The sequence below is a fragment of the Pinus tabuliformis genome, chromosome 5_1 (assembly GCF_031772625.1).
Source record: "Pinus tabuliformis cultivar Carrire ecotype Pingquan chromosome 5_1, CPIR1, whole genome shotgun sequence".
NCBI lineage: Eukaryota > Viridiplantae > Streptophyta > Pinopsida > Pinales > Pinaceae > Pinus > Pinus tabuliformis.
Window position 1 is genome coordinate 831,789,858 of NC_142305.1, and position 26,379 is coordinate 831,816,236.

Below are 26,379 nucleotides of genomic sequence, written 5' to 3' on the forward strand. Positions count from 1 at the left end.
TTTTAGGGCAGCAGTATAGTACATATAGAGTTAGCACAACGAAAGAACGAGCATAAAGAAAAGAAATAGATTTTCAGGCAACAATTACCAATAACACCCTTGAATAGAGTGTTGATTATGCAAATAAGTTCATAAAGTCTATTTTTATATTTTATTAGTTTGACATATCCATATCGTTTTAGATAATATTGATTTCATTTTGTAAAGGATTATATTAGATTAGATATTTTTGAATTTAAATCTACAAATATTTTGTAGTCTAAAGTGAGAAGGGTTGAACCCTTATGATAATCCAGAGACATTATTGTACCTATTTGAAAGCTTTCAAAGATAATCAACGGATTTTGACTTCACACTTAACAAAATTTGTGTCCATGTGAGTTTTTTGGTATAATCATCTATGTTTTCCATCATATAATCAAGGTAACATTAGAGTTAGGGTAGGGCTAAGTTAAGTATTAGCTTCCCTGATAACACATTTCAAAGTTATCATTTTTATGGAGATTAGCTAATTGAACAATCTGTTTGAATTAATTCCTCTGCACCTTTTAATTTTTGCCTTCTGTCATCTCTTTAATATATATTGTTTGGTTGTATAATTCTTCTACATGCGTCTACTATATCTAGTGAATTAACTATTCAATTTGAATGTTTAATTGTCATATATCTTCTACCTTTTACACTTTCCAAATCAATTCAAATATTTTATGTTGTTATGGATGAAAATCAACCCTTTGAACTTCTCAGAAATAGTTGGATTATACAAGTGTTAATGGTTTAATGCATTGGTCATCGAATTCAATTAAAACCCCTACTTCGATGCTTTGGCATAGTTCCCCAACCTAAAAATATCTACAAAGATACAAAAAAATATAGATCAAGAACACTCACCAATAGAGGATCCAACTATATCAAGTTGTTAAAGTAGGTCACATCCTTCATTAGGGCAAGTGGCTCACCGAGGACCAGGTTCAACAGAAATTTCCTCATCTCATGGAGGCTCTGCACACAATGGGGACCATTTCTTCCTAAATGGGGAGGACTGGTCCAGGTGGATATTTTTGGCCACCTTCTTATTCCACCTAGACCTCCAGTTAGTTTCATCAGTTTCCTTGATTATAACACAATTTACTATTTCTAGTATCTTTTTGGGTCCTGAACTTTCGAATCTATTTTGACCACCTAAACGAAATTTTTTTGAGGTCCACAACAGGTCCATATTCATAGGTAGGAGGCTATGATAAATTTTGAATTACATGAAGATAAATTTCTAAAGAGGTATCGTATGTGCCAGACAAAGATCATATGACCAAGTTATGACCCCGAGAAGTTGGCTGCCCAACTAACCCCAATGGGGCCCACAAACTCTTGGTATTCCATCTCCTAGGGTTAGGGTTTTGGTTGTTTATGGTTTCACTTTGTTTTGAAATAATAAAAAGGCCCTTGATACTCATTGTAACACAGTGCAAAGGCATGCAACCAACACATCTCTTCTCATAGATAAGCTACCATCACCTGAGCTATTTTATTTCCATTTTGTATGTAAGAATCTTTCAGTTCTTTGATATTAATGAAATGAAGATTTATTTTTGTTGCATATCTGTGCTTATGTTTATATCTATATTATGTTTCATTCTTGCATAATTCTGAATCAATTGGTTGGAGAGGAATTGGTTCAACAACTAGTGTAAGATGAGATCTTGTTATAAATCTTATAAAATTGAATATGATATTTATGCTAATTTGGGTCATTAAATGAATTGTGTTTGCAGGACTAAATTGGTAGAATTTTCCATAGAAATTAAGCTATGTCAAAGGAGAAGGAGCAAGAAAATCACTTGGATGAAAAAATGGTGACAAAACCCAATGGTAAAACTAATAAGAGTAAGCGGTCGAATATGAAACAACCAACAACTTTGAAATTTGAGGAGAAAGTGTGCTCAAGAAGAGGTTCTACTGCATAAAACCTATAAAAGAGAAGATACTAGGAGGATGACTTAGTATGGGTGACAATTCGTCGACTTGTTACAAGAAGGACTAGTTGTAGATCACTAATAGATAAGGAGAATTTAGTAGAGGAAGAGATGAACATGATTATTATTAGTCATAGCAGGGGCTCAAAGAAACGTCACAAGAAGAAGAAAAAATGTGCTAAGCAGTTGGACTCAAAGGAATGCCTCATGAAGGATTTGAGAAGGAGATGGTTGAGAGAAGGACTCAATCATGTGAAATAGTTGCTACAAGAAAGTAAAGATGACCAAAGTTATGAGCAGGAAGAATGGTGTTGAACAAGAAGGTCCGCAACAACAAATGGATGACAACAGTAAGAATATTTTTGCAGCAGTAGTTATGTGTTCAAGAAAGATTCAACAAGGTGGTAAATTTCCTTTGTTTCAATTTAATTGTGGATTGATTTTTTATTACAAGTAGAAATGATGAATGTTTACAGTTGAGGATGATGGTAAGGAATCTTGTGGTAGAAAGTTAGAAAGAACAACAAAGTTCTTAGAGGAAGAGGGTGGGTAAATTACATGCAAAAGATAGAAGAGTAGAGAGTGCTCAGGTGAAGATTCCAGAGGAAGGAGTCATCAAAAATACTGGGAGAAGGCTAGCCATGGAAGAAATTAGTTTGTTATTTACAAATAGGTTGATGGAGTAAGCTTGTTGTAGTGGCTTGTGTGCATATCACAGCGAGCAGTGAGAATATAATAGAAGAATGAGATTTGTGACTACTAAGAGTCATAGTAAAGGTTTAGAGAGAAGCCATAGTAGATCAAGTCAAGACAAACTTGATAGAGAAGTAGTTGAAATCAAATTATAGCTAGAGATGATGAGAGGACTGCTACAGAAAGATGAGGAAGACCAGGGTTATATATGATAGTAAAATGAAGTTTGTTGCAGGTGAATCTGAGATATATATTAAATTCTCAGTTGGATGAAATCTCAAATAATTTGAGTTGCAACCATGGAAGAACAACCTAAGGGTTATGAACACGTGTGATGAAGCAGATGAAAATTTGATGAGCTTGAAGACAACAAATTTCAGCCAGGGACTGAGTTAGATGATGAAATTGACAAAAGGAAGAAGGAAGGTATATTTGGTTGGATGTAGAGGAAACCTATGATGTATTGAAAAGTTTGGATAATTCAACAACAATTAAAGTTCAGAGTTCGTAGCGAAAGCAGTAGAAGAAGTTACAAGTTGAGTTAAGGATCTGGTAAGAGATTTTTTTTCATTGTGAAGGTGACAGTTGAGGAAGGTGAGGAGATTTACAGCAGCCTTGAGCAAGGAGTGCTTGCAGCATTCTAAAGAAGAGAATCATGAATATGCCAAAATCCCAAACTCTAGAGTATATTTCATGAGGTATCGTGAGAAAGGTGGATACTTGTTACTACATAGGCATGTTGAAAATCATAAGTTAAAGTTGTTAAGATAAGGCTATTTTCATATGGCTAGGAAGTCATAAATTTTTGTATCTTGGGAGTCTAATGTAAGTTCATAGATGGAGCACAAAGTTTGATGAAAACTAGACCAGAGCTTGCCAATGTGATGGGATGGTCACATGGTGATGTTGGGAGATATTTTAAATGTTTTTGTAGATATTTACATCAGGAATAGAGTTTTTTTTAAGAATAGGTTGGAGGAAATATTTCATAATGTAAATGTAGCTTCATGTTTCCTTATTTTGTGAGAAGGGGAAATGAATCATCACTTGTGACTCTTGGTTACCCATGTTAGGTTTCTTTATAAGACATGATTGTTTGAGAAGAAGAGTGGGAAGCAGAGAAGAGGTGCAGTAGAAGAAGAGAGGAGAAGCTTTAGCACTAGGGGAAGAGGCAAAGGATGAGAAGCTTGGGTTGCACATGCCCACATTGTAGATAGGACCAGTTTAATGTATGTCAAATTTGATTAATGAGAAAATGTGTTTATGCACCTCTATGTTTGTATTTTCCTATCTCTGTCTATCATTAATGAGGTTGTTTGTTGCACTAATTAAGAATATGAGTATGTTGTGAAATTGGTAGTTGTACACCTTGGGGACAAGATAAATTTCTTGTTCAAGTGTAGTTGAGGCTGAATATATTTCCCTGTGTGTATGAAAGTTTAACTTCATATTGTGGCCATATGTTTTGTTGATATGTTTGGGATATGTTGGTGGTATGAATATCAATGTATGTTAATTTTATTGGTACATGGTAGCAACACATAAGCGTGCTATAGGCTATGCATTGTTGGTTACATGTTTTGGGAACCTCTAATCCAATGAATCGATTGGTATTAAGAACTAACACCTTGTGACCTTAACTGTTGTCTATGTTAGTCATGCTTGGTGTTTTGTTGTAGCTATTTCCAACCCATGAAGGAGTTCCTATTGGGTTTTGGTAGGCAAGAGTGTTGGTGATTTGAGAACTATTAGAGTAATATAGAGCTCCAATAGTTGGATGTAGTCACACCCATTTGGACTAGCATGTGATGTGCATAGTTTGTTTGTGGATTCCCTTCAGGTTTCAAATAGTGCGTTTGAGTATGGAGCATACTGCCAGTAGCTTATAGTTGTGCTAACAAAGTTGAGTCAATGTAGATGTAGAGTTTCAATGTTTAGAGAAAAATGGAGCACCTTGCTTTGTTGTTGTCAAATCCCTTTGGATTGGCTTATAATGGGTAAATATGAGTTAGAATGAAAATCCTCATGGAGAAGAGCATGTGAAGTTGTTGATACTGTTAAGGAACGACTCAAGGCTATGGAGAATTTCCCTTGTAGAGGGCAAGTAGTTTTGGCTTCCTATAATATGAAAAGATAGTTTTTGGGGCACTACAAAAATATTTCGTAGCACATACATGATTTTGATAGCACTACGGAATCATTTCACAACGCCCACAACCAACATTTTTCAAGACAGTGAGTTTGGGTTTTTGAAGCTCGTTTGGCCTACCCATTGTATCTTTTGTTGGATGGAAAAAGATGAGAGTTGTATGAGTTGAGAAAAGAGTAGGAAGGCATGAGAGAGATCTCCCAAAGCATTTGTGAAGGAAATCTCCATTCTCTATTGTAACTGCATATGTTGAATTAATTTTTTAATTTCCATAATTGAGTTAATAACAAATATTTATTTGTGGGTGTTTAATTCCTTAGTTATGGGCAGCTGAGGCAACCCAGCCTATCCCCATTAGTGAATATTTATAGAGAATATATAAAGGTATTTGTTGAACACCAAAATGTTTTAATAATAAAATAACTAGAGTGATGTTCCTCCATTTTCTGCTCATATGGAAGTCATATTTTTTCAATTTTTGTGAACCCTAAACAGAGTATTCCCTTCAATGTTACCATCATTCATATCATCTAGAACTATTATTATAAAAAGAATTATTGAAACATTTCATTTTTTAGTTAGTATATATATATATATATATATATATATAATATTAAATTAATTAAAATCAAAATCAAAATCCATTATCACTCACAAGAATCAATGTCTTATAATTATTTTTATATTAAAAATGTTTTAAATTAAATATATATTTTTAACATTTAATCAATAAAAAATACCAAATTTTATTACATTATTTTTTTATAAAATTATAAAGTTATGTAAAACTTATTCTAGAAATCATGATTTTATTATTATGATCTTAGGGTTGATGAAATTGAGAAATTAATTGCAAGTATTTTTTTTTAATTACTCCATAGTATGCTAAATGTATTATGAATCATGAAATTTCTGTGTACTAATTACATTTATGAGATATGTCTTTTAATTAATTTTATTATCATTTTTATTTTTTTTAATAAAAGTTATACTATAGAAATTGATTTAAACTAGAAAACTAATTAACATCGATAAACATCCATAAACTGAAATTCAATGAACAACCATAAACTGACATAAAGTTCATGTATCCATAAAATATCCGTATGAAATTATAGAAAGTATAGCATATGAATGTGCCCTTTGAAATGGGCCCAAAAATATACAAACTATGTGGTCTAAGTACCACTACTCCTATGTGACTCTAGTCAAAAATGGTGTCCAGATGTTGGTACATCAATATAACAAATTCAAATTTAAATTAACTATCATTATTTACAAAATAAACAATATAGCAATAAATTATTTAATTTTAATGACATATGAATCTATTAACCTGACTTGAGTCCAAATGAAAGGTCTATGGATGGGGGTCACATCAATATGAGTTTGGTGGTTCTAGGCTTGTGGCTCAGTAGTCGGTGCCTGCTTCGATGGGACCATATTAGGATCACCTCTAATACATGCCTTCGACTCATGTTCCCACATCATTGTGCCCTAAACACCACCCTGTATTTGGGCCTTTGTACACAATGGCAGAGACATAATTATAAGTAGTCTACAATTAAATTAGCATGCATAGAACTTTAAAAAAATGTTGAAATCTTAGGAATAAATTTTTTTACCTCAAGTGTTGGTCCATGTGGAGAGACATTGTGACTCTCCTCAATGTGAGTGTGATGACATGGAGGTGGTGGTGATGGAGACTCTATGGCCACATGCACTGCTCGAGCCTACACTGGATGATCAACTGATACCTTGAATGGCCTTGTAAGCTTATCCATATAGCCTTATGTCTAAATTTTATTATGGACTTATTAATATAAATGAAATCTAGTACAAATTTATTAATATAAATAATATATAATTTAATGATAAGAGTCAAAATTTATGTATATATGTACTTCTCTTGAGTCATACTAGTTATGCATCTTGCATAGCTCCTAGATGACATCATGACATCTACATTCATATGACAAAATATCCTCACAAGGTATAATATCGACCACATTATCATCCACAAAGTCGACTAGCACGGAATGAGTTAATGGTGGTGGTCTTCTCCTCTCCCTGTGCAATGCGACAATTGCATTGAACAATATGTTTTGCATGGTCTCTACAATCGTACCCTGCCTTGTCTCAATGTTGGGTTTTGATGTGTCCTCTAGCTCCATTGGGAATACAAAACTATGAGATGGTAGTGGAACCAACCTTAGAGATAATGGTACATGGGAAGGGTCCCTACGAGCCCCAGAATTATCATAGCTACATCCAATGCCAGATCCATAAAATTGTGATGGAGTGTTGATGTAATCTGGCATTGTATGGAGCACAAACTATGCATATAACTATGAGAAAAAGTATAGGGGGGCCTCATCATATGGGGGAATATGCCCAAGCTCTAATGAATCAATCATAAACATAAAGAGCAACATCAACATTCCTAAAATGTATGATTTTAAGCAGACCATATCTAGCATGCCCTGTAGGGATCTCAAACAACTTCACATGCACATCAATGTCCTTGGTTGTGGATTTCACCACTTTCCAAGGATATGTGCTTAGAACATCTTTCCTCCTAGCCCACTATATGGCATGCAGGATGTCGCATGTGGGCCCACCCTTTGGTAGACCTCTGTTAATCAATTGATGTTATCTAGCATTATATTCAAGTTGTGTCTAGTCCAAGAGCCAATAGGGAATGTAACCAGTTGTTGTGTAATCTAGGCATGTTGTCCCCTAATATCTTGGAGTGTGATATTGGTCAGCATCATCCCATGAAGGGATCGAAGTTGAGCTATCATTCTTATCTCCACCCTACTTAGACTCTACAAGTCATAAACATAATTTAACATATTACACACTAAACATCATAACATATACATTAAATTCAAACACATAAATTGAACAAATCTAAATGAAAGATAATTTTAAAATGTAGTCCAAATGTGCTTGGAATATCTAGAATAGGTTAATTTGGATGATGTGCAACATTAGGCATGGAGACAGATACACTTCCTCTCACATTCCCACTAGCATTGGAGCTAGGATATACCCGTGAAATTTGACATTTGGCCAGGCTATGTGATCTTTGTTGAGACCCACAATGTTTTGTTGATCTCCTCATACTCTTGTGGCTTGTTGATGGGGATGGCGATGGAGAAGAATTTGCATCCAAAACAAATATAAAATTAGATGACATCATGATGATGATGACATCCGATGATCATCATCATGATGGTGATGATCCTAATCTTATCCTTCCTTGTCAATAAAGGTGAAATCATAGCACAATGGAGTTAAAAAACATTAACAAGCCATAATTTTCACTTTTACTTTCTTCCAGAGTGCTTCACACACATTCAAGCAGTAGTGTTCCCAATCCCCATAATACATGTGCCTCATTGTCCATTTCTACCACATTTTTAGATTTCACTAGTCTTCTTCTATGCATTTACGGGTCACATTGGTGTGTGGCACTCCATCTTATGATTACAGTAGGAATTTAAATATGAATCATGTGGAGGAAGGAATTTCACCATTTAGTTTCTTTAATAGTCTGAAAAATTCATCTATGGAAAATTACCTTTGTATAAATTATCCTATACATTAAGGAACAAATGGAACCCCAAGAGGAAGTGTTGCATATCCCTAATAAACATTGCACAACAATGGTAACTACACCAAATGATGGTGGATGGACATGGATGGAAGATGAGTGAATAAACTTAGATTCTAATAAAATGGGTATTTGCATAAAACTAGTGCTTTTGCCTCTTGTGTATTTCATGCATATTTTTAGTGATCTACCAAGTTGAGTTTTTAAACAGCTACATGGCCTAATACTTTAGTGTTCTTGTGGCATATATACTAAATCCAATTGATAGAATTTTATTACAATCTTTTCAAGGATATAACATCAATTACAAATTTTCCCACAAGTGGGGTAGTCTTCACTTTGAAATATAAAAAAGAATATAAACTCATTTTGAAAATAAAAGGTAGGGTATCTTCAACATGCATCCAAATCATAGAAGTTCCCAATGAAAATGTTGTAAAATAAGAAAAAATGTATTATATTATTGCATAAATATTACATAAATAGAAATTCAAATCCTCCTTGGAAATTACAAACACATTTGTTCATTCAACCTCATAAACTAGAAAATGCATTCATAGAAATCCAATAGAACTTGCTTGAATTTTTGTATTAATTGCATTAGTGGAAACTTTGCCTCAGTCTTGGTCTCTTAGACATACAATACAATAAGTCTTTCGGCACAATAAATAACACCAAATGGGAAAGAAGTATGTTCCTTAGTCTTTGTTTCTCTCAAAAAACTTGATACATCTTATTTACGTTTAATGAAGAGAACCAAAAGTGAAAGAGGTGTGTTCTTGGGCCTCTTTGCATCCTTAACAAAAATACTACCTAGAATACTAGTTGACATAAATATAGAGAATAAGGAAAAGAATAAAGTCTAAAAAGATATTATAAAATCCCAAGAAATCCATTTAGTATGAGCTCAAAAAGTTTCAAATACCTCTAGATGTTATAATTCCTCACAAAATGTATAAGAGGATGCCCTTTCTTTATAGACTACTGAAAGGGAAACATGAGACCTAATATATTAAATATTTTTCTTCTCCCATCAATGAGAATTTTTCATTTATATTTGTTATTTTTCAGCTAAGATAAAGGCTTTGTTGACCTTTTACCAAATTCATGGAAAAATCTAATGCTAATTTAAGCTACAGATTTTTCTCATTTTCTAGTTGTAATGGCTTTGTTGGTAGCCTACTATAATGTTTAAATGGTTGGATGGTAAAAATAATCAAAAGTTAGTATATTTCTATGTCAAACACATCATGCCCAAGTTAAAAGAATCATTCAAGTGGAATAACATGTGCAAGCCCAACTGTTATTTGGTATCCTTTGGCATTTAAAACATGGTTGTAGTAGCTCTTTAGAGTGGGTAGGGATAGAACTCTTGACCTCTTTCTTCTTTATAATATCATTTTCACTTTGAATTAAAAAGACCCACTTCAGAGTATATAATATGAAGGTCAATTTATGAGGTTTCAAATGGAGGTTGAATTTTATGTTTTAATCAATGGATAGCATAATATTTCAAAGCAATAAATTATTTGCAAGGAAGGGTCCCACATATGAATTCATTGGATGCAAGTGAAGTCCCCCCCATTTCTTGTTGTCTTGAAATTTTTATGAGCCTTTTGATGTCAAAATCTTTATAAGGTTCTATAACCAAGGAACTCCTCCTCACTAAAGTGCCACATACAAGTTTCAAAAATTGGAACATCCTCATGTCCATATATCCATGTCATTTGTTTTCATCTCTATGACGTAAAAAATCCTCCCTTCAATGCAATATCAAAAAATTCATCATTCCTAAATAACAAAAGCTAACACCTAATGCACAAAGGTCTTTATCTTACATCTCAATTCGAATTGAAAATATCCAAACCCATGGATTATGCTATATATGGAGGAGAATTTAACCCTTATATAAAAAAATCATTCTATTGTTATTGATATATGGGATTTTGGTTGATTTCATACCATAAATTTCAATCATATCATTGTCTTGGGTACACTTGGAATTTCTTGAGAGGTTCTCAAATTACATAGTGGATTGGGAGAATTTTTCAATATAATTTGCATATTTTACCATTTCGGTCCATATTAGTTCTTTAAAATGGAGAAAAATAATCTTTGCACGCCTACACTCAAAAAAAAATTGTCTTGGTTTTGGATTTTAGGCACTATATATTGGCATTTGAGCACTCAAAAATAATTTGTGTTCATAAAATTTTTATTTCTTTTATACTCTAAATGCCGTCAAATGGCTTTATCTTGACTCCTTTCCTCTGCCATTAATTTCTCAACTAATGGATACATTGGAAAATGACTTTTCCTTTGGTTTCAGTGGGTGTAACGAGCCCCCAAAACTGGAATAAGAAACACGTATATGTAATTATGCTTGCCTTATTATAGGTGGGTTATTGGAAGGACAAGGAATGGGTAGTTGTTGATAAGTTATTCACCACCTAGTCCTAAATCTTCCCTTGGCTATGCTACTATTTTTTTCTATGGTTGTGATGATAGTGGATCATTTCTTTTCATGTTGGCTAATGATTACGCCTTCAAATTCATTGCAATTCAATTTGAATGGGAAGATTGGTAATGAGAATAAATTACCGATATGTTAGTGTTAAGAATGTATACCATAATTCATTTTAGTAGCTAGCATAACGCTTGGATAGTTGGGACAATGTATTATGCCGAGTTAGGATGTATTTCCATACGTAATATATCACCTAATACATTTCCTTTATAAGACTCACATATGGTTATTTATCCCTTGCTCTTATAAATAACCTGTTGAAATGGCTCATCGTTTAGTGGATTGAAGCAATAGAACATTCAAGAGGAAGGAAATGGCCACAAAACTCACCTCAAGACACTGACATTTTGTGGTCGACGATGGTTGCATTTGGTGCAATAGTGGAAGGATGGAAGTGTATGGTAGTTTCCAAATGAGCTCTGTTGCACTCTCCTCGATCGAGCTCCTCTGTCATGGTCTATGCTACAAAACCTTCATCCGCAAACCACAACACAGGGTTTTTAACAACTGAAAGGGAGATTGGTTGAGCTCCCTTTTACATGCACCAAAGGATCTCGATCGAGCTCCTTTTTTTATGACACTTACATAGGGAGATCGATCAAGTTTTAACTTGATTAAGCTCCTTTTGTATGCGTGACAATAGAATACCATTCACTATTGTGCATTCAAGTATTATGGTGGTGAAGAAGGGAGCTTGATCAAGCTCATTTTTCCTGTGCAATAATGGCATTCCATAGACTCCTTCACGTTCAAGGATTAGGGCGGTAGAAAAGATAGCTTGATCGAGCTCCATTTTTGAAAACCTCACCAAAATCAATAGGATTCCTAATTGAGTGCCTAATTAACCACAAGTTACATAGGAGTTTGATTGAGAGTTTGTTTTACAGAGGGGCTTCACTAGGGGAGAAATACCATACTACGTGAGCTCATATTCAAGGATATATATTGAACAAATAATGAGATAATATATTGGGGATATATAGGGTAAAGGATTTTTATATTGGTAGGTATAAAAAATGAAGTTGAAAGTTAATGAAAAATATAAAGTGGTATAAAAAATTTTAATAAAAAAATGAATACTTACAATATCTAATGAAAGTAGAGGTTTTTTGAAATTGGGAAGGTGTATTGGGTTAACATTTGTCGGGTGTTAAATAATGTGATTTTTAGAGGTATTTTCCAATATGTAGTCAAATTAAGGGTATTGTTTAATATGCCATGAATGCACATGATATGTCAGAGGTTCATTGAGTGAAGCCCCCGTGTTGTTTTATAGCTCAATTGAGCAATATTTAAGTGCTCAAACTACTTGATAGACGGCTAAAATTGTTCAAGGGAGCACTTAAAAATACTCAATTGAGCTTATTTTTTCCTCTTTGCCCCCCGTATGCTTGCTAAAAAGTGTAACCCACCTCCGTGGGTTCACCCAATTATGTTTATAATCACTAAGCATTGGCCTTGTGATTATGTTTATAATTACTATGCATTCGCTTTATAACAATTGTTTAAAAATGGGTTATAATATAAATTTGTAACTAAATCAATTAATTCTTAAGGTTATTTATTATATTTAGTTATAATATTTACATATTTAAAATGTACTTATAAAATTGTTTCAATATAATTTTAATTTGGACATTTTCTCAATATATTATTATTACTCTTTCTATATATATTAATTAATTTTGGTGCATTGGGTTTGTTTCGAGTGGTTGGATGGAATGATTGTTATCTTTCTCACCCAAGTTTAAATTCTTGGGAGTGACATGGTGAGCTATAATTCCATGCTAAATATTTTCATAATGGCTTCATGCCTATGAATATTGTTGTATTAGGTTCTTAAGTTAGTATACTTGTGGGCTGGCCTAATACCAACAACCTCTACTCTAGCCCTCAGGCTAAGAGAGAAGCGTATATATATATATATATATATATATATATATATATATATATATATATATACTTGTGTTCATAAAAAACATGAAATAGATATTTGTAATATTTATTGATTAAATTTAATTGTAAAAGTAATATATTCAATTTAGTTATGAGATTGTTATAATCAAATTATTTGATAAGGTTATTTTTGTAATTCATAGAATTTTTTTATTGCCTATAATGCATTTGTTATCCTATGAAATATAAGTTTTATGTGTTATTTAGTTATTAATTTACATTTATCGTAATAAGTATTGAGAGGAATCAAATTTCTTAATATGTAAGTTTTTTAGTTATTTAATATTATGTCACGTATCCCTAATGGGGGTGTTCTTTGAGAGTAATGGGATTAGGGGATGAGCCGGCCACCCCACAAAAAAGTGATCATTAAATATCGAAGGTGGCATGGGCATCCCCATGCATGCACGAGCACACGATTAGTAAAGATGAAGGGATGTATGGGTTACGACAATTAGAGGATTTTTTACTAGTGCATCCTTTTGTAGCATCAGGGGCGGGGGGGAGCCAAGTCCTTCATTGCAGGAGGAATGACCGGGAGAAATTTGGAGGACTATGAGGACTATCAACACCCTTTTTCTACCAATTATAGGTATCTTTATTGAGTTTACTAGAATTAATTTGGGGGGAAAAGCTATCACCTTAGTTCTTTCGTCCATCTATTAGGTTGAATCTCTTGTGCTAGAGTGAAGGTTTCCTAGTTATCAGATGAAGGTAGACGGAGGAGGATTCAACATTGTAGTAAGTCACAGCTCAAGTGTTCATCACTCTTTTGACATGCCTTGTTCTCTAGCAACCCTTTAGCCTTCTTTTTCGGTGTCATCTTGTTCATATGACCCATGGTAACTCTTTACTCCATGAAGATATTTTTCAATCTATATCTCATTTTTCTATTTGGATATAGGTGTTGGCTTAGAGGGGGTCTTGTTTGGGTTCATTATTATCTTTTTAATCTTAACAATGGCCTGTTGTTTCTTCGTTGTGGCAAGAGTATTGTTTTGATACCCTTATACCACTCCATTCAATGTGGTTTTTCTGCCTGTGGGATGCTCCACTTGGCCATGTATTTAGCTTTAATCCACCTATTTTCTCGGCTCCTTGCATTGTTATCATCTCAGTCTTTGCCTCACATACACTCTTAGGATTCTATTACAAATCATCCTTCTGTAAACCATTGGTGCAATCTTGTTCTCTTTGACATGCATTGATAAAGGATGCGTAATATGCATGGAGGGGGTGGTCACAGCACCAGGGACATAACCAAGAGGAAACATGGAATGAGATTCACCAATTGGAATCCCTTGCTTCTAGAGAAAGACAAGCTTTCTTAGACTTTGAGATCCTAGAGGATGTTTCCACCTAGATTCCTGGCCCTAGACATACTAGGGGAAGAAGAAGAGGTACTTTAATTCCTTATCTATGTATTGGCATATGGAGACCTTGTTAGGTGGGGTATTGAAGGATAATTAGGAAGAAATATATAATATCTTTGTAGGTTTGGAAGATGCTAAATGAGTCTAAAGAAACATGTGGGTATGATTAAAAATAATGGATGTGAGGTTGGCCCATATAGAGTACCACCTCCGATGTGATATTGCTCCTTTAGCTCCTCCAAGTTCCAATGTGAAAGCTCCAACACTATCACCTCCTCAAAATCCTGATTTTTTGAATGCTAGCATGTAGTTTTTTGTTTTACAATATTGTAGTTGGTGTGTTAATCATGTTAGATCTCTTAAAACTATTAGAATTTTCAACAAATTACTCAATTGATAGGTTGTCAAAAATATCCAGTTTTACAATGGGCATATTAAGGCCACCTACTCAATGACATGTTTAAGTTGGATGATGGTATGATGTATTTGGTTTTCATGCTTTTTCAAGGAAATACAATATCAACTTACTACATATATAATGTCATATATTAATTATTTTATATAAAAAAAAACATGTACCTTAACAATTTAATCCATATGTGGGCTTGATAAATATGAGTTTTATATACATCTAGACTCATTTATTTTTCTCTATGATGTTACATGTACATGTATATAGTTATTTATTTTTTATTTATTTATTAAAAATGTAGCCAATGTGTCTAGAGGTGTTATAAAGCCTAGTATGGAGAGAAGTTGTAGTGATTGTAGAATGCACTATTAGGTTAAAATAATAATAATAATAATAATGCTAAAACATAATAACAACTCAATCAAAAAATAATAAAAAATTTAATTAATCAATTCAATTTTTTATATTGTAGTGTTTTTTTGGTATTAATAAAATTACAAACAAATTTTTAATACAAAAATAATAATATGCATATAACATTAAAAGAAATTTAAATAATAATAATTCATATATTTCAAAACAAATAATTAATACATAAAATTTTAATAAATTCAATTAATAAAACAAAATTATTTCTAAATATACAAATATGAAATATATAACAAAAATATAAAGAAAGATCTATTTTATTTTATAAATTAAAGCAGTTATTGATATCAATAACTATTATGTTTCAAAACTTTATAGTAAATATGCTATTCAGATCAAATTGTAATATTTAATTATAAAGTATGTTAAATTACATAATTATATAAAGATGTGAATTTTAAATTTATATAAATATAAATAATATAGCTTAGATTTATTTTAATTCTACATCTACCAAGTTTTAAGAGGAATGAAGTCTTGAGGTGCAATTATTTTCTCAAATTTGGCAAACATTTAGGGTAAAGACTCGGCACATGAAAATGATATGCCAGTATAGGTTGATACTCTTAATGTATGCATAGGTCCTAGTCCTAATGGAGGTTCTAGTAACAGGAATCAAAACCTGGATTTCTCGCTCCACACGATGATTTGACATGAATATTTTAGCATGGAAAACTTGCAGCATTGGCTCGTTGCACAACCTCTAAAATGAGATGTCAACAATATTCCATGGAGGCTTTGGTGGAATCCTGAGCATGGAAGGCGTATAGGGAGGGAGAGGTAGGAGAGGGGGTTGATTTGGCCTACCTATATGTCATGTTGTAGTGGAGATGGTGGTGTGACATCAAACCATGACTAAGTGAGAGATAGGGGAGGTAGCAAGTCAATTAATAAGATAACTATGTAGATGGTGGGTAAAAATAAACCAGAGAGAGTTGACCTCTCCAACTAAAAGAAAGGGGAGAGAATTAAAATCATTAGGAGGTTGAGTTGAGGAATCTTGCAACAAAAAAAGATCTAAGCAAGGGGACGGAGAGGTGGGATTCAAAATCCAAAGTGGAGCAAGAAGACTGGTCACGAAAAAGAGTCGATATTGAAATGAGTTGAAGTGGGAGTGAGGGAGAAGACATAACTTGATTGACAAAAATAACTACAAAGGAGATGCATAAATGATGATTGACAATCAATATCCTAAGGGGTTGATGGCAAGTTTGAATTCCAGATATTTCATGGCACTTAAAAGCTAGAGTTATCGGCTAAGCATTGCAACACCCTAGGAGCATATGCCACATTTTAAAGCCTTCAAGAACTACCTATATTATTTGTTGAATGATCCATCAATCTACCCTTCACTTCTTTAAATGATTGTGGTGTACTCACCTACACAAAACTATGAATGTGTGCTCGATTTGAAGAGTTTGAGATCTACAAGACCATAGATAACCCACCTTTTGCATTAATGCATCTAAGACCATAAATGTAATCCTAGTCAGAATTAGGATGGTGGTAATGGATATGCCATGCAAGCTACTAGGTGTGGGCAATCTGCCTCCCTCTTATATGATTATTACATATCATGGTGGTGTTATAAAATCTAGTATGGAGAGATGTTGCAATGATAGTAAAATAAAGTGTTAGATTAAATAATAATAATAATAATAACAACAACTTAAAAATAATAAAAAGTAAAAAGTAATAAAAAGATTAAATCAATTTAATTGAATTTGTTATATTATATTTTTTTCTTTATTAATAAAATTACAAACAATTATTGCATCAAGAGGCACTCTATAGCCTAGTATAGGGTATATGTGTACGTGTTAGATGTAATGTAAGAAAGATTGTATGTCAACATTTTTAGTGTAGGCTATATTATAACTATTAATAATAATAATAATAAATTATTAAAGTAACATAATCTTCCATGTTCTCTTTGGTCATTCTTAGTGCAATAAATTGGTTTGAAAAGGAATAAGAATAATAAAATATAATTTTTTATATTCTAATTTTGTTTTTATTAATTTTATTACAAACAAGTTTTTATATCAAAGAAAATCATAATACCATGGGCCATCTAGGCTTTTGATTATATGTTATGGATCTAAGATTTTAATTATTTTGTTATAATACCATGGCTAATCAATACCACATTCCCAAAAACCATAACTTATTTCACAATCAAAATATTTTATAAATATTTTAATTTAATTTAATTTTATGACATTTTTTAATTAAATCTAAAAGCAAAAAGGTTATAATTTCTTTTGAGTATATCTAAAGCCTCAGTCCCTCCATCCTCATGACTACTAAAAATATTCCCATAGAGATTAAATCGAGGTTTTAATAAAATTAAAAATTAGAATACTTTTATATATACATATGTGAAATTTATATAATATAAATAATATTATAAAGAACTCGGATAAGAGATTAAATCAAGTTTTTAATAAAATTAAGAATTAGAATACTTTTATATATACATATGTGAAATTTATATAATATGAATAATATTATAAAGAACTGAGGTAGATGCATCTTAACCAAGGATCCAAGCAAAGAGAGAAAGAAAAGTGACTAACAATGGTCGAGAAAATATAGTACATGATTCTTTTAAGTTTTTTATTATTCTATTCTCTTTGACATGATGGATCCAAAATATAGGTTTAATATTTTACAACCAAGTATGTTTTTTTAATTTAGATACTTTCTTGAATACAATACAATGGGATTGGATTTAAGAGACAAAAGGAGAGTGAGATGGAGGTGGAATAGAGTGGGGGAGAGAGAGACTGAGGTGGGAAAGAGATCGAGGGAGAGAAAGGAAGAGAGAGAGGAGGGGGGAGAAAGAAGGAGAGAGGGAGGGAGAGAGAGACGGATTTGGAGGGGGAAAGAGAGGGAGGGAAGAAAAAAGACATTGAGAGATAGTGGTGTAGAGAGAGGGAGTGAGAAGGGAGAGATGAAGACATAATGATGGAGAGAGAAGACGAGGGAAGAGAGAGAGAGAGGGGGAGACAAATATGAAGGGGGGAGAGAGGAAGTGAGATAGTGATAGAGTTGGAGAGTGGAGAGAGAGTTTGTGATGGGGAGAGAGATAGAGGGAGGTGGGAGAGAAAGGGATAGAGATGAAGGAAGAGAGATAGGACTTGAGAGAGAGAGAGAGAGATGGAGTTGGAGGGGGTGAAAGAGAGAGGGAAGAAGAAAGACATAAAGAGAGAAAGGTAGAGAGGGAGATGGACTAACAAGGGAGAGACAGAGAGATAGTGAGGAAGAGAGGGATAGAAGGGGAATAGAGAGATAGAGAAAGGAAAAAGAGAGAGGGAGAGGAAGAGGGAGGGAGATAGAGATAGATAGATAGATATGGAGAGAGAGAGTGTATGTTTTTGGGGTTAGAAGGAGAGACAAAGGAGGAGAGACAAGGGGAGATAGAGATATAGATGGAGGGGGGAGAGAGGGAAGAATAGAGAGGCGGATAGAGGAAGGGAGGAAGAGAGATAGATATGGAGAGAGAGAGAGAGTGACATGTGCTTACTGGTGTGAGATAGAGAGATAAATAATAAGAGATGGAGGGAGGTATAGATATAGATGACGGAGGGAGAGAGGGAAGAAAAGAGAGAAAGAGGGATGGAGAGGTGGAGAGAGAGAGATGGGGGATAGAGAGAGTGGGGAGAGAGAAGGAGAGACAGAGGGAGATAGACACAGAAATGGAAGGTGGAAAGATAGGGAAGAAAAAAGACACATAGAGACAAATACAGACATAGAAGTTAGATCTAGAAATTCATGAATATTTTGGTTTTTCAGTAAAATAGATGTATTGATTAGTGTAATTGTTGATTTATATCCTATTTGATTTCTTGCACTAGATGCATTGTTTTCACTATAGATGTCGATTTCTAATCCTATTTTATAGCTCGCGGATGCATTGATTTAAGTGTAGATGTTGATTTGTACTTCTATTTGATTTCTTTCACTGGATGCATTGGTTTCAGTGTATATATTGATTTCTAATCCTATTTGATTGATTGCACTAGATGCATTGATTTCAGTGCAGATGTTGATTTCTAGTTTAATGCAAATATATGTATGATGTACATTAATTTCAAAGTAATTAGATTAATATTTTGCATTGATTTCAGTGTAAGCACATAAAATTTATTGATGACATGCATTGACTTCTATGTTACGGTAATTCAACCGTAAATACAATACATGAATTTTCATCCTAAATAAAATGTTCACTTACCTGAAATACTTGCTTCTTGACACTGTAAACTATTTGTAATTGGATTCTTTCTTATTATTCTCATTTTCCATCATTCAACTTTGTTAATCACTTTCCATTCAAATGAGGTAATAGAAAACAACTACCACTGAAAATTATTTGGGGTTTAACACTCCATAAGTCACAATGATTGACTTTGGAGAAAACTATTATTAATATTGGAGAGCAAGAGAGACAAGGTATGATGTTTACTACAGTAGCTTGAGTTAAATATTTGAATGATCTATGATTTCAAGTGCCCTTTTCATGCTTGATATGAAAAGATGACAAAACTGATACTTGCAAAAATAAGAACAATAGAAGAAAACAGTTTGAGATTGACCATAATGAAGATTATTTGTAATTGACTAAATTATTATTATTCACATTTTCTATTATTCACCATTGTTACATTGTCACTTCGCATTCAAAATTTTTATTTCATCATTTTTCATTATTCAAGTTACTAATAATCTCTCTCATCTTAGCAAACTGAGGTAATTAAGAAAAATTAAAATTAAATTTGACCAAATCAATATTAGACATATTTAACATATTTAAAATGATCAGAATAATTAGATGTTCAACAAATTTTGTATGGTCATGGATGACGGAAACTAGTATAGATCCATCTTAACCCCGAATCTAGAGGGATCACAACTCTCGAGGTGAAAACATTTCCACAAGTTTTGCACAAGTTTGCACCTCGAGAGATTTAATCTCTCTCGATGCTTGATAGATTAGTGGTTAAGATGGATATATGCTTGTTTTAATAGAAAAGTCATAATATAGATATTACATTAAAATAAATTAAAATAATAATGATTAATATAAATTTAATAAATAAAATAAAAATATTTCTAAAGATATAAAATATAAATAAAATGTATAAGTAAGGTCTATTTTACTTGATAAATTAAAATAATTCTTCATATTATAAATAATTAATGTTATTCCTTTCAAATTTAACAAATTATATAAAACATGTCAAAAAAAATTGTTAATAGGGTTTTAATCAAATTAAAAAGAATAATAGCCCATGAGGCTTTGACTTGACCGTGAATGGGTGCACTGTTAAGGCACTCCTTGCGATAGGTCACTGATTCAAATCCCCGTGAGTACTTACCTACCAAAAAAAATATATATATATATATGTGTGTGTGTGTGTGTGTGTGTGTGTGTGAGAAATTTATATAAATATAAATAATATTATTAAGAATTAGTTTAGATTCATATTAATGTTACATCTATGAAGTTTTGAGAAGAATGAAATCTCATAAGGTGTAAATTTTTTCTCAAATTTTGCACTTAAAAGATTTGATCCTCTTCACACATAATAAATCCAAAATTAAGATAAATCTATATTGAAATAAGCCTATATTAATTTAATGTAATATGATGTTTATAAATGACTAAATAACCATTTTTCTCCACCATCCATTATAAAACACCCTACCTACTATAAATGTAATTATATATACCATTTTTCCAATTCTTTCGCTTCACCTTTTTCTGAGTTGATAATTTAATATATAAATAATAAAATAATAGTTGTAGTTTCCAAGTTATGGAAATCATGATAATTATAATTATAATTGTAATTCCCACTTAGCAACCGGCTCGTGATAGCATGATAATCCATATTGCATTAAGACAATAGGATAAATATGGGTGCATGCTGTCTCATAAATCCTTGTTAGTAAACAGTGGATTTAATAACAATCCATGGCAATGCCATAACCATAGCTTGATCCTAGGAGTAAACAGTGCTTGCAGGCCCCTTTCATGGTTGTAACTTGTAATCTGCCGTATTACAATACCGCAGGCAAGGAATATCTAGTGTGAATGCAGTAGCATCAAGTTTGAGTTCACGTAGAAATAGGCATTGTATAATCATAGTGACACTTAGGTGGCTAGCATCTGTAATTAGATATCGAAATACAATTGGTAACATCTCTAATGTTCTCTTCATTTAAAAAGTTGCTGTCAAAAAAATGAGAATAGACCAGTGATCTTGTTTTCAGCTCAGTTATGGCAAAATATGATATAGACCAGTGAACTTGTCTTCTACACATTTATGGCGTTTTATCTTCCTATCAATATCCTGCTACTGATATTGAATTCAGGAATGGATTTTGGAACAATTACGGGACTGATGATGAAAAGAAATGGTACTTGCAGAGGTTTTTTTGGACTTAAAAGAAAAAAAAAAAACTCGTGCTGCTGATGTTTGGGGTGAGAGCCGAGAAGAAAATCCCGTATTTGTGCAGGCCGCAGAATGGGCCACCGGTCCTGTAAAATCTAACTGCCGGGGCGGGCCTCCCTGTATGGCGTCCCCTCTGTGTCTCCCGAATTCCACTGCTCGTTATCCGGAAAGTGGGTCAGAGCTACTGGCGGGTGCCTTCATTCAAGGTTGCACCAAAAGCACTTTGTTTCTACGTAAAGTGCACACCCGGGATGCGTAGAATAAACGCCAAAGTGACTGCCATCATCACTAGATCCGACAAACACTGCAAGCACCAATCAAAATGTCGCAGAGGTAATAATAGATATGGCAGCTGCATTGGACAGCCTGATCCACGATAGTGGGACTTTAGCTTCTTTTTTTAATTTCATCACACTAATTTTTATTAATGTTAATAACAAATACTGATCTCAATTTTTTTTTGTCAATGGGATCACACCATATTACGTGGCCCATTACGCAGTCAAATCCAGTAACCCCATGCCGCTCTGTGCCACACTTAAGAGTGAAAGCATTGCATGATTGATGAATATTCAAGTGACAAGCCCTGTCCATTGGCCAGTTGCAAAACCATTTTTTATTTCCAAAAATTGTAAACTATTATCACTAACATGGGCAAAAGCTTCGGCCTGCAGAAAGCCAGCCTTGACAAATGATATAGCAAAGAACAAATTGATGGAATATGCCCACGCTAAATGTGTAAAGTAATCACAAAAAAAAACAAGACACCTATATGAATTTTTTAGTGTTCAGTGTGCAGTATTTGCTAGAATTCCACCATTCAAAACAAATTCCAGCCTTATATATGAAAACAATTATTCCATAGGAATCAGTCAGGCGATCTGCCATCAGAAAACAAATATTTCTTTATTGAAACATGAAAGGCTGGATGTATGGCACCTGCATTGGTGCAAATTTTCCCTCCATAATTTCAAAATAGAAAAAACGCTGAAATTTTGCATTAGGGTTTTCTGTTACCAGACCATATGATAAGATCCAACTTCATTATATTCATTCAAAAATCTATCTGGTATTAACGTTCCCCAAAAATTAGACATAATAACAAGTTAAATACAGAGAAAAATACATATATGATCAGGTCAGGTCATATAACATATATCACGTACATGTCAGCCAGTCTGAGAATCATGTATGCCCCTGGTACCCTAACTCAACAGCCTCACATACAGTCCCGAATTCATTCTATTTTCAACACAAGAGAAAAAAACAATTATAGCACTGCACACATACAGCTCTACCCTATTCCACATCTCCCTATACAAATCTCTATCAGCAGCAGCAGTCCCAGCTAATTCACTGAATCTAAAGCCAATAAATAATAAATCTGGATCCCTAATCAGTGGGTAAAAATCGTCAGCAAAAGGACCTGTTCAAAACCTTACACAATTGAACTAAATTCACATCTGAGTTGTGATCACTACTACTGGATCTCTCAGTAGCAAGCAAGCAAAGCATTTGACCAATGCAGATCGATCAATATGTAGAGAAAAAAAGAAAAGGAAAAAGTAAAACATATTCCAGCTGGTTTGAATTCTGCCTGACCCTTGTAAACCAAGTTTCATGTCTGCAGGGAAGAATCCCATATGACAAATATCTGAGAGAGCCTTCATGAAAACAAGTATCTATTGAGAGTTATCTCGGCGGTCTTCTCCACTGTCAGCATGGTTATGGCCTGATGATCCCATGGATTGGTGTTCTGAATTATTATTCATGCTCCTGCTGTTGTAGGCTGCATTGAGAGCAGCCAGCATACCCAAATGTGTTTCATTTGATCCTCCTCCACCTCCTAAGCCAAGACCAGTTTGTGGCAACTGTTGGGAAGCTGACCCTGATCCTGCTCCTGCTCCTGCCCCTCCTGATCCTGATCCTGATCCTGCTGGGCCTTGCATTAACATAGAACCAAACTGAACATGGCCCATGCTTGTACTGCTTGAATTGAGATTAATAGGCCTAGGCATGAAGTGAAGCCCACTAGACATAGAGGTCCTATACATGGCTCCACCAGAAGAAGCTGGGAAAGTCCAAATGGGATCAGAACCTGGACCAGCATGACCCATAACACCTGGGGTAGGGGGCAACATCCAGAAGGTCCCAGGCATATTTTGTCCACTACTAGATAACCCAGTTGCAGGGGTCACTGCCCACATGGGTTGCATGTTCTTGTACTGCTGTTGTTGTTGTTCTTCCCTCAACCTTTTCCTTGAATTCCCACAATCAGAATTCATTAGGTCATTAATCTCAGCTCTGTCATTTATCAAGTTCTGCTCATGAATCAATGCCTGTGTCAGCCCACTGGTATCAGTATGATGATGATGCCCAATACCTAATCCAGTATTCATCCCCGACCTCTCCTCCTGTACCCGCTCCCACTCGTTCCTGCTCCGAATCTGCTGGTCCAACCTGGCAGCCAAATTCGCGTTCAGATTCAGCGAACCAGAATGAAAATAGGGCGGTTTCAAGGGGGCCGAGATGCTGGAGCTCGAGCTCCTGGTCGAGATATTGAGAGAAGCAATATTCGCCGGAATTGTCCCCGTCCCCGTCGCAGCAATAACCGCCGGCTCCGCCTGCTGCAGCAACCATTCGATCGTTTCTCCGTCCGATTTATGCCCCAGCTCTCGTGTCAGCTGAAAAACTCTCGCCGCGCAGGTCGCCGGCATCCGGATTCTCCGCCCGCGCCCGTCCACTTTCGTGTGCCGATCTTTTGTCGACGAGCGCTTCGCCAGCGGTTTCTTCGCAGCGTCTTCGGTAACAGCAACACCACCACCGCCACCACCACCGGTCTTCTGCTGCTCATGTGACTTGGGGATAATAATTGCAGTACTCTCAGAGTTACTATACAACTTGGCGGCTGACATAGCCAAAGAAGAATCCACCTGCGATGAAGCTGCCAAAGCCGCCTGCGCCTGCAAATACCCAGAAGAACCCAAACCCGAACGACCATGATCATCTTGATTCTGCCTGTTACCCGCAGTATTCTGAACATTATATCCCACCATCCTTTGCTCTTCTTGATCATACGAAAGGAGCTGCAAGGGTTGCATCCCGGTCTCTAAATTAAACTTGGTTCTCCCATTCTCTACATGAGATTCCATGCTATGACGACCCCAATTCCTCTAGATTCCCGACAGATGCCCAGATCCTCGACATCCAGTCCCAGGATCCCTTGGAATTCAATCCCAATAACGTTAACAAAAATTCTATGAAGCTTGACTTTGGGATTGATCACATAATCAATATTTCCTGATCGAACTTTTGGAAATCACTTGAGTCTCTTAACAAAAAATCTATAAAACTTCTTATAATCAATATTTGCTGGTCGAACTTTGGAACTCTCTAATATGGTTCATTTTCAGAACCAAAACGCAAATAGATTTCACAAGTGTCTAACAATATTGCCCCCTTCTCAGAGTTTCAGCAATCTTACCTTAATGCAAAGGAAAATTGAAATACCTAATTCAGATCTCGGCCTCACCGATTTTTGGGTTTTCTCCAAACAAAAAGTAAACCCGAGAAGCGCACGCTTGTGAAGCTTCTTCGACTCTGGTGAAGGGGCAGGAGTTTTGCAGTGAACCAAACATGATAAGACACCCACAAATAACACGTTCAAGAAATCTTATAGGGCGGGCGCGCGAGCGAGCGAGCAGATCAGCATGATTTTTTGTTGTTGTTGCTGCTGTGAACTCTGAGAGTTGCGGTCATGTGGGTTGTTATTACCTTGCCTTTGGCTTTTACCTTTCCCTCCCTTAAACGCCCAGTTGTAGCGCTGCGATGCGATGATGATGACGATGGAGGAGTAGTCCCGTCCCGTCCCTAGTTCAGTACTGTCGACCTTACCCTTCGTCCTTTCTGTCAGACCCACCAGCAGGTCTCCACGTGCGGTGATCTTTATGATCCATGGATCACACACAGTATTAGTGTTACCAATCCACAACTCATTTCTTCTTCTGATCACTGGGGGACTGTTAAAAACCCTATCTCCCCCACAAATTAAATAGAGCTCAGCCTCCTCCTCTCCTCTCCTCACCCCCTGAGCACACCCACTGGTGGGACTCCTGTCCTGCTCTAACATAATTAGTGGGGGCACAAGCGGGCCCTCACCAAAATCATTGCCCCGCCTTTGGCTGCTTCTTTTCACCACCATTTCGTCCTCTTTTTCTTTAAGCAAGCACCTCTTGGACCAGCTTGCACCTGCAACAGTTCTCCTCTGGCAAGCATTAACGACCCCTGCTGTCCATCTACTCCATTTCAGAAATAAAAATAATAATAATGCAATAATAATAATAATATACGTTCCTCCATCCTGTGGATTGAATAATTAAAGAAATTTTCTGGATCGCTTCAGTGCACTAATGGTTACGGTCTACTGTTCATTCTTAATCACTTCAAGAAAACTGAAACTAACTGCCACCCTAGTGTCATAGATCGCCAGATAAAAGCTGCTGCCTCTTGGAAACTCGGAATAGGCATATGTTTTTTTTATTATTATTATACTTAACCTTCTAATAATTTCCTATAGACGTAGTATAAAACGCTAACGATAGGCAAAACCAGCCATTTTGAAAGGAAATTTGGTTGTGCGATAAAATCGCAAGTATGAAATGTATGGAAATCATTTTTCTTTAATGAAAATTTTATAGTTAAATGTTTACATTCTAAATCGAATTGCAGTATGGGCTTTAGAGGTGGTTAAATTTTATTATAAAAATATAAATGTTGAGGAGGTT

General features: G+C 34.7%; 1 protein-coding gene across 1 annotated transcript; it reads right to left on the bottom strand.

The window, feature by feature from the left end:
- Nucleotides 1–22,706: 22,706 nt before the first annotated feature.
- Nucleotides 22,707–25,656, bottom strand: LOC149167475 (uncharacterized). Its single transcript, XM_089433004.1, has one exon. The coding sequence runs from the start codon at nt 24,745–24,747 to the stop codon at nt 23,278–23,280; it is 1,470 nt and encodes a 489-aa protein (XP_089289130.1). The 5' UTR covers nt 24,748–25,656; the 3' UTR covers nt 22,707–23,277.
- Nucleotides 25,657–26,379: the final 723 nt, after the last annotated feature.